This window comes from Eublepharis macularius, chromosome 13, assembly GCF_028583425.1.
Source record: "Eublepharis macularius isolate TG4126 chromosome 13, MPM_Emac_v1.0, whole genome shotgun sequence".
In the NCBI taxonomy this organism is placed as follows: Eukaryota; Metazoa; Chordata; class Lepidosauria; order Squamata; family Eublepharidae; genus Eublepharis; species Eublepharis macularius.
The window spans coordinates 73,025,493-73,034,414 of NC_072802.1; the positions used below are offsets into that span (position 1 = coordinate 73,025,493).

Below are 8,922 nucleotides of genomic sequence, written 5' to 3' on the forward strand. Positions count from 1 at the left end.
CGGGGCTGGGGCTGGGTGACCTGGGATGACCCAGGGAGTCTGTCGTGGTTCTGGATATGGAGTTGCTTGGACATCTTGGTGCCAGGAGCTGGGCAGGGCAGGCTTGGGTGAGGTGCTAGACAGCACTCCAGTCCAAACATGACATGGCATGGATGGCAAAAAACTGGTGCACAGACGGGCATAATTCATGCAAGAGAACGGGCGCCTCTGGGCATGCATGCGCGTAATCGACATTCCCCTTTGTGCCTGCTGCTGAAACTCAGGTCCTCCTTCCCCTGGATTGCCCTGGCATGCTGGTGGGGGGGGGAGCATCTGTCCCGCTTCACCCCTCATTTCTCCCCACAGCTACACCTGGCATCATCTCGACATCGGCTACGTTCAGGGGATGTGTGACCTGCTGGCTCCTCTGCTTGTCATTTTAGATGACGGTGAGGGTGTTGCATTTCCTCCCTGGCTTGCCTTAGCCCCTTCCAGAAACTGTGGCCACCAGGCCCCATCCTGACAATTCCAGTTCCAAGCACCAGGTATCCTATTCCAGTTCTCCCAGTCTAGATGGGGCTTTGAGTCCCACCAGTCACTGCTGGTGCCTTTGACAGCCAGGAACTGGCATGAATAGGACAGTTGGTGAGCAAGTCAAGAGGGGCAGCTCTGTTCCTCTTCTGCAGTTGAAAGAGCAAAGAACGGTTGTGGCCCCACGAAGGCCAGTGGCTGCCAACTCATGAGAAGCACAGGAGCAAATGGATGCTTCTGTCCCGGTGCCCAAGCCCATAACGTGACTCTCTATCTTCTGGGTGCCTGGTGGCTTCCAGCGGTGGAGCAAGCCTGGTGTCCTATGGCCAGGGAATGTGGGCCCCAGCCGCACTCCAGCCCCAGCTGCTCTGCTGATGGTGTCCTCTCTCTCCCTCGCCCAGAAGCCCTGGCGTTCAGCTGCTTCTCAGAGCTCATGAAGCGTATGAACCAGAACTTCCCCCATGGGGGAGCCATGGACACGCATTTTGCGAACATGAGGTCCCTCATCCAGGTAAGGGCTCCCTTTGGGCTGTGCCCAGCGTGGCCTTCGGGAGACGGGTGGCATCTTTATTAGAACAAAGCCTGTGCCTTTGAGAGGCAGAAGTTCAACAGGCAGAGGCCTCTCCCTGTACGAAGGTGCTGGGGTGGGTGGGGGAGAGCTTTGTGGTGTGAACGCGCATCTGCCCCACAGCTCTTAAAAGCATGCAAGCCCTGCTAAAGATGAGAACTCCACCGGGAGACCTGCCTTGCGCCATCGGTGTGTCAGGGAGCCACATTTTGAAAGCTGTGGGCCCACGGGAGGTGGGGGGTGGGGAATAATGCTTTCCTTGGAGAAGCTGGACTCTGACGGCTTTTTCTCCCCAGCAGATTCTGGATTCAGAGCTGTTTGAGCTGATGCACCAAAATGGGGACTACACGCATTTCTACTTCTGCTACCGCTGGTTCCTCCTGGATTTTAAGCGAGGTGTGTGCGCGCACGCGCGACACTCCAGACGTAGGCCATTTTTAACCAGTACGACTGGGGTTTTCAGATAAATAAATAAAATGTGCCCTGCTGGATCAGAGCAATAGTCCATCTAGTTCGGAGAAATATCTCACACCATGACCACCCGATTACTCTGGAGGGCCAGCAAGAGGACCTCGAGGCTGAGGCCTTCTCCCCATGTTGCCTCCTAGCACTGGGACTCCGAGGTTGACTGCCTCTGACTATGGAGGTTCCCTTTAGTCACCATGGTGAGTAGCCACTAACAGACTTCTCCATGAGGACAGTTATGTGGGTAGCTGTGTTGGTCTGCAGTAGAACAGCAGGCTTGGAGTCCAGTGGCACCTTGGAGACCAACGCGAATTTCAGAGTGCAAGCTTTTGAGAGTCAGCAGCACTCCCGTCTTCAGACCAGGGCTGAACACCGGGACTTCTGGGCAAGGAAGGAGGGAGCGCTGACTCGCGAGGGCTTGCACTCTGAAACTCCTGTTGGTCTCTGAGGTGCCACTGGACTCGAAAGCCTGCACCTCTCCTCCTGTCTGATCCCCTCTGAAAGCCCTCTGTATTAGCGGCCACAACTACATCTACAAAGTGAACGTTGAGTAAAGAAGTGCATCGTTTAGGCGCTGTTGACTCTGTTGCCCATCAGCTTCATTCAGTGTCTCCAAGTTCTAGGATTCCAGGAGAGGGAGGAAAAGTTCTCTCTGTCCACTTTCTCTCCCCATAAGCCTCCACCATGTGTCCCTTCCCTTAGCTGTCTTTTTTCCCCATTTAAAAAGTCCCAGATTCTTCTGTCTTTCCTCATCGGATTGGTTTCCCTCTTCTTTCAGTTTTCCCACTCTGCAATATCTTTTTGAGACCAGTGTCTACTAATTTACCTGGCACAGATGTTACGCTAAGTGACCAGTTATTTACACATCCCCTCTGGCCCCTAAAAGTTGGAGTAGCATTTGCCACTTTCCAGTAACACGGTGGGTTAGTAGATGAGCAGTTTCACATTTGAGTTCCTTAAGAACCTCTGAGTGTATACTATCTGGACCTGGAGACTGACTCGTTTGCAGTTTGCCTAGTAATTTGGACTCTGGAACTTCATCTCTTGTCACCTCAGTTTGTCTCTGTTCTTCAGACACTGCTCCTAAAAACAGGGGCTCCAGCGTTGGTACGTGTTCTACTTTTCCACAGTAAAAAAAAAATCCATCCAGCTTCTCTTATCTCTGCATCTTCCTTAAGCAATCTTTTCATTCCTTTGTCTTCCAAAGGCCTAACGGCCTCCCTAACCGGTTTCCTATTCCTGATATATATTTGAAGAAATGCTTATTGCATGTCTTCAAGTTTTTAGCAATCTGCTTCTCAAATTCTCTTTTTGCTTGTCTCATTGTCAGCTTATACTTGTTTTCCGAGAACCAGTGCTCCTGGCTGTTCACCTTCTTTGGCAAAACTTTCCACTTTTTGAAGGAACCTTTTTATGAGTCAAGGCATCCTTTTTGGCTTAACGGTACCTTTCCTAGCTTGAGGGATGCGTTCTATTTGGGCCTCAATTAGTAGGGTTTTTAATTGTTTCTAGGCAGAGATTTGACTCTCTTAATTCTCTCTTGTAACTTCTGTCTCTCTAGACCCCTTATTTTTGTCCAGTACTCTCATTTGAAATCAAATGTGGTTATTTTAGACTTTGGGGGCAGCTTTCCATTGATACGGACACTAAACTTAACACTGTGACCCCTCTTGCCCATGGGTGCAGCAACATTTACATCTCGCACCAGATCTCGAGCCCCTCTCCAGGGACAGCAGCCCTCTTGTCAGCCTGCTAAAAACTGCACCAGTGCACGTTTATGACATACCGAAACCTTATTTCCGTGGCACGACTCGAACACACATTTGCCCAGTCAGTGTGAGGGCAGTTGAAGTCGCCCAGTATCACAGCATCATCCCCTTTAGTCACTTCCCTTATTTTCCTCTCCATCTCAAGATATGCCTCATGGCATTGGTCAGGAAGGCCATAGGACGCGCCCATTTTTAAGTAACCTGTAGGGTCCGGCATCTCTTCCCCTAGTGATTCTGCCCCATTGATTCCCCCCATTCCACCGTGTTTCTGAAATGTGTCGCATGCCTGAGTCGCACTCCAGGTCCCCCGCCTTGGCTTGGAGCCTGCTAGCCTTGGGCAGGCACCTGCTCCTCATTCCCCTCTTGCAGCCCGCAAATTTCCGTCACGCAGCCCTCCTGTCATCCCCAGATGCGAGTCTGCTGCCCTCAGTATTAAACCAGAGGCTCCCCGGAGCCTGTCGGCTTTCCCCCAGGAGTTAGTTTAAAAGCTGCTCTGCCACTTTTTTGATATTAAGCACCAGCCGCCTGGTTCTGTTGTAAAGCCCATTTCTTTTGTATGGGTTCAGCTTGTCCCAGAAAGTTCCCCAATACCTGACAGACCTGAGACCTTTCTTCCAGCCCCACTTTCTCCTCCACGCATTGCGACCCCTAATCTGTACCTGTTTAGCTGGCCCTGCATGCCAAACTGGTAGTAATTCTGAGAGCGCTGCCTTGCAGGTGCTGGCCTTTAGCCTAGTAACCTAAATAGCTCCTCCGGGACCACACCGCTGCATTTCTCAGGGTTCCCGGGGGCAGTGCGCACCCTGACTGCTGACTCCTCTCCAGCACGAGCTGTTAGCCTACCTAGATGGTGCATGCTGTCTGCAAGCAACTCACTGCGTGGCCACAGCATTGGCCACAGACCCAATTCTCTAAATTCCTAATGAACTAATCCCCTACGACCCAAAGCGCACCTTCCCCCACCCTAGGGGAGACCCTTGGTATGAGAGAACACCGTTTTGTGATCTGAGAAAAGGGTCCCTTCTCAGGAACCATTTCCTCCTACCTCAGCCTGACACCCTCCAACCTCGAGACTTTCCGTCTCCGTGACTCCTGAGGAGCTGTTAGTGGGTGAGCTGAACAGTTCTAGCAAGTCCCTGAAGCTCTCCTCCGCAGGCTGCTCTGCCCCTCTCAGGCCCTCCAGGTCGGCAACGCTAGCCTCAAGGAGATGAACCCGTTCCGTGAGAGCCAAGAGCTCATCCATCGAGCACACACCCACACTTTCTGTCCGGTGGGCGGATGCATGTGCGCATGGCCCTCTTTGCAAAACCCCAGGTAGTCCCCCCACCCCTGGCCATGCTCCCTTCATGGCTGGTTGAGTTATTTAAAGGTGTGAGGGTGTAAGAAAGCGTGCTCACCTTAAACTGTGCAGAATTCTGTACCAGGGAAGATAACGTGTCCAACTCTTCACATTTTCACCCCAATGCTGATTTTGCACAGGAGTTTTAGTCGTGTGCCCTTATTTAGAGAGTTTTTGTCTCTGCAGTAGTTTCTTGCACCCCCTTTGTGAGATGGTTTCTTGTGGTCTTGGCATAGCCTAACGGAGGAGGCCCTTTGGCCGGATGGCGGCCACTGGCTGTCCTCATTTTCCCCTCCTCAGGCATCATCCGCTGCCTCAGTTTGTCTCCAGAGTGTCCACTACAGACAGCAGCATCTGTTTGCTGTGGGCAACATCTGCATATGCTGCTTTCTGCCTGTCCCTGTGGCCGCTCTGTAGCTGTTTCTTCTCAACAGAACTCATTTATGACGACGTCTTCTCGGTCTGGGAGACAATCTGGGCGGCCACGAAGATCTCCTCTTCGCACTATGTCCTCTTCATTGCACTTGCCTTGGTGGAAGTTTACCGGGACATCATCCTCGAGAACAACATGGATTTCACAGACATCATCAAGTTCTTCAACGGTACGGATTGTAGTCGGCTGGGCTGGTCCCATCCCCAACTGGACCCAAGATGTTTGGCTGCCTCTAAGTGGAGGCATTGCTCAGTCTAGGAGTTGTGTCCCAGAATCTCTTGTGGCATGATCTCAGCGGGTCCTCTTCCGGTGTCCCAAGAGATTGCTTGTGGGTGGCCTCTTCCCATTTATTTAAATATTTATATTGTGCCTTTCCAGTGTATAAAATCCCAAAGGTGGTGGGAAACAATCTGTTGCAACAGAAAACTGAGCAGCTGTGGGGGAGGATCATAAGGCATTGCCCAAACCAGACTGAGTCAAATCGCCTGGTCTTGTCTTCTCTGGTTGGTGATGTCTCTCCATGGGCTTGGACCGGGGGGGTGGGGGGCAGGGAGCCACTTTTCGCGGGAGATGCTGAGGATTGAACCTGAATGCAAAGCAGATGCTCTGACACTGAACTTTGGGCCATCCCCCTAAAATACCAAAAGCAGAGAGGAATCTATTCAGCTATCCCAGGTGCTCTTTCAGTTAGTGCTGGGAGGCCAGCAGAGTGGGCACAAAGCAAACTTCCCTGGGCTCCAGAGCCTTGGGTGCCAGGGTGAGAAAAAACTCCTCTGTTGTGATCCAGCCACTTGTTGCTTCAGATTTCAGTTCAGCCACAAAGGCACCCGGCAAGCCTCTCTCTCTGTCTGCCTCAGTCCTCCCATCGGAGACATGGGCACAGTCAGGCCAGCCTGTCTTTCAAGACTGTTGAGTTGAGCTCTAAGGTTGCCGTAAATTCCGAACATCATTTTAGTCGGCTTACATTAAGTTTACAAAAGCTGTACGGTTAATGAGGAATGAGCTACTGTATGCACTGATTATGGGAGTTAGAAATGGGTACGAACCGCCGTACAAACTAAAGTTCATTATGAACTGGGCCAGTTCATGCTTTGTGAACCAGTGGTTCATGGAAGCCCATTTTCCACGAACTTCCACAAACTGGTCTACCAGTACATTTGGTTTGTGTTAAACCCCAATACCTCTTTCAGCGGCATGGAAAGGGGCATTTAAACCCGCCAATCAGCTGCTTGCCGGGGATCTCCCTGACAAGCAGCTAATCCAAGTCTGCAGGGGTGAAATGTCTCTCTTTGTGCCTCTGCGAAGCAGCACAGAAAGGGGCATTTAAACCCCTGGATCAGCTGCTTGTTGGGGATCTCCCCGACAAGCAGCTGATCCAAGTCTGTAGGGGTGCTACAATGCTTAGCAGCAGCAGGGAAAGAGGCGTTTAAACCCCCGATCAGCTGCTTGTTGGGGAGATCCCCAACAAGCAGCTGATCCAAGCCTGCAAGGGTGAAATGCCCCTTTCCCTGCTGTTTTACAGCAACAGGGAAAGGGACATTTAAACCCCTGATCAGCTGCCTGTTGGGGAGATTCCCGACAAGCAGCTGATCCAAGCCTGCAGGGGTGAAATGCCCCTTTTCCTGCTGCTGCGAAGTGGCACAGAAAGGGGCATTTAAACCCCTGATCAGCTGCTTGTTGGGGAGGTCCCCTGACCAGCAGCTGATCCAAGTCTGCGGGGGTGAAATGCCCCTTTCGGTGCCGCTTTGCAGCAGCACAGAAAGGGGTATTTAAACCCCATGAACCACAAATCAGTTTGCAAACTGGGGCAAGTTTGTGAAAGTTTGTGGTTGGTGGTTCGTGAAACAGGGCAAACCACAAACCACACATTTCATTTTTTTCCCAGTTGGTGCCCACCTCTAATTGGAGTAAATCATAATATTGTTCTAAAAATTAATTTGAGAAGGTCCGGTCAAGCGTTGTGTGTTGCTGCTGCTGCACTAATCCTGTGGGATGTGCAAGAGGCGAAAAGCCATTTAACATGTTGTGTGGTGCTTGACGCCTTGCTCTCCCATGTGAGTCGTTCCATCCCATGCTGACCCTACAATTCCCCCCCAGATTGCCGTTTGGATAAGCGTAAGTGGATGAGGGTGTGAGGCACCAGGGCCGAGTGCCTTCCTCTCTGCTCCGCTCATGCCGTCCTTCCTTGGTAGAGAAAACTCTTGGTGCTGCCCCTGTGGGTGGCTGGAAGATGCTTCTGTGGCCCCCACCTCGTGGAGATCAGGAGACGCCAACCCTCTGGTCTCTTCTCTGGCTCTGGACATGCGCCTGAGTCTGGGCAACTGCACTGCTCAGTGACAGTCTGGGTGGCTGGACCATTTTCTGAGTCCCCTTCTGGTCTCCAGCCTCTCCGGCAAACACGTTCCGACCGAGAAGTCACCCTCTCTCTCGTCCCCCGGTGGTTGTGTGCAGGGAGGGGGAAAGGGAGGGGCTGCTCTGTGCTTCAGTGGACCCCTCCCTCTCCCTGGGTCGGGCCTGCTTCATTCCTCCTCTTCCTCCCCTTCCCCTCCTGCAGAAATGGCCGAGCGTCACGACACCAAACAGATCCTGAAGTTGGCGCGGGACCTTGTGTACAAAGTCCAGACACTCATTGAGAACAAGTGATTCGGCAGAGCAGGGCGAGGAGGAAGACCCCTGCAGAGGGCAGCCACAGTGGAGTGCGTGAGCCAGAGAGAACCCCTCCCCAGCTGCTGCTCGAGTCATGTGAGCCCCGGAGGAGACGGGTCCCAGGCCCTGGGCTGATTCTCGCAGCTTGTGTTTCTGGCCATCGCTTGCTGGTTCTGCATCCATTGTGGCACTTAACCAAAGAACTTGCAACCTGTCTCCTTTCTTTTCCACGCATAGTGGAGTCTGATGTGGCACAAGCCTTGCCTTTAGGAGGGGGTGGAAAGAACCCCGTGGCGGGAATATCGGCTTTCATGGAAGTAGCAATGAAAAGAGGGATGAAGCCTATCACGTGCTCTCCCATCCTCCCTGCGGATCTTCCGGAGTGAACATGTGTGTAATATTTTCTGGAGCAGCCACTTCACGTCCCAAATGCGCAGGCCCTGCCTCAGGGGAGACCTTGCTCTTGCCTCCCCTGGGTGCAGGGCCAGTCTCTTGGGCCTGAAGAGAGTGGCAGAGGCCTGCCAAGGCCCACTCTTTTGTTTGGGCAGCATCTCAGGCTGCCGCCCGCTTGTCCCGATGCCCTCCCTGAAACAGCCATTGCGCAGCCTGCGGCTAACCCCACGCGGGCCTGTGCGGGGCCTTTGACGCCTCCTCCTCTCCCTCAGGCCCCCGTTCAGAGGCCTGTTTCTCTGGGCGGAAGAATAGAAGCCATGTGCAGGGAGGGTTCCTGGCCCTGCTGACGTCTTCAGAATGTCCCCCACCCTCCCCGTCCTGGGTTTTTGGCCTGCACTTCTCTCCTTGGCTTTCAGAAGAGCCGGCTGGGCCCCTTCAAGGTGCGTCTTCTCCTCAAGCGAGGGGCACACAGCTCTCCTCCTGGGCCCCTCTTGCTGCCAGCTGGATCCCAGCCAAGCCCCCGGGGCAGCACTGCCTCGGCCAGCCGGCACCACAGGCCTGGGAGGGGATGTTGGTCCCCTCCAGAGCCCCTGAGGATTGGGAGCACGCTGACCCCCCCCCAGGACTTCTGCCCCCTCCCCGTTGTCATTTGTGGGGCTTAGCTGGAGAAGTGATCCTGGTGGTGAGCAGCTGGCCTGGTTGTTCTGGGCTGGGCCGGCCCAGTTCACTGCCACAGCAGCAAAGGGCTTCTTTGAGCCACCCCTCCCTCCTGTGCCCTCGTGGCTGGCATCCTGGTCCT

General features: G+C 53.4%; 1 protein-coding gene across 1 annotated transcript in view; it reads left to right on the forward strand.

Moving 5' to 3' along the window:
* SGSM1 (small G protein signaling modulator 1) overlaps window positions 1-8,168 on the forward strand; it is a 48,523-nt gene extending 40,355 nt beyond the window's left edge. The window contains exons 20-24 of the mRNA XM_054996402.1: window positions 346-428; window positions 912-1,021; window positions 1,378-1,474; window positions 5,086-5,253; window positions 7,639-8,168. Of these exons, the coding sequence (XP_054852377.1) occupies window positions 346-428; window positions 912-1,021; window positions 1,378-1,474; window positions 5,086-5,253; window positions 7,639-7,727 (547 nt within the window). The 3' untranslated portion in view covers window positions 7,728-8,168. The remainder of the gene's footprint in view (window positions 1-345; window positions 429-911; window positions 1,022-1,377; window positions 1,475-5,085; window positions 5,254-7,638) is intronic.
* The last annotated feature ends 754 nt before the right edge of the window (window positions 8,169-8,922 follow it).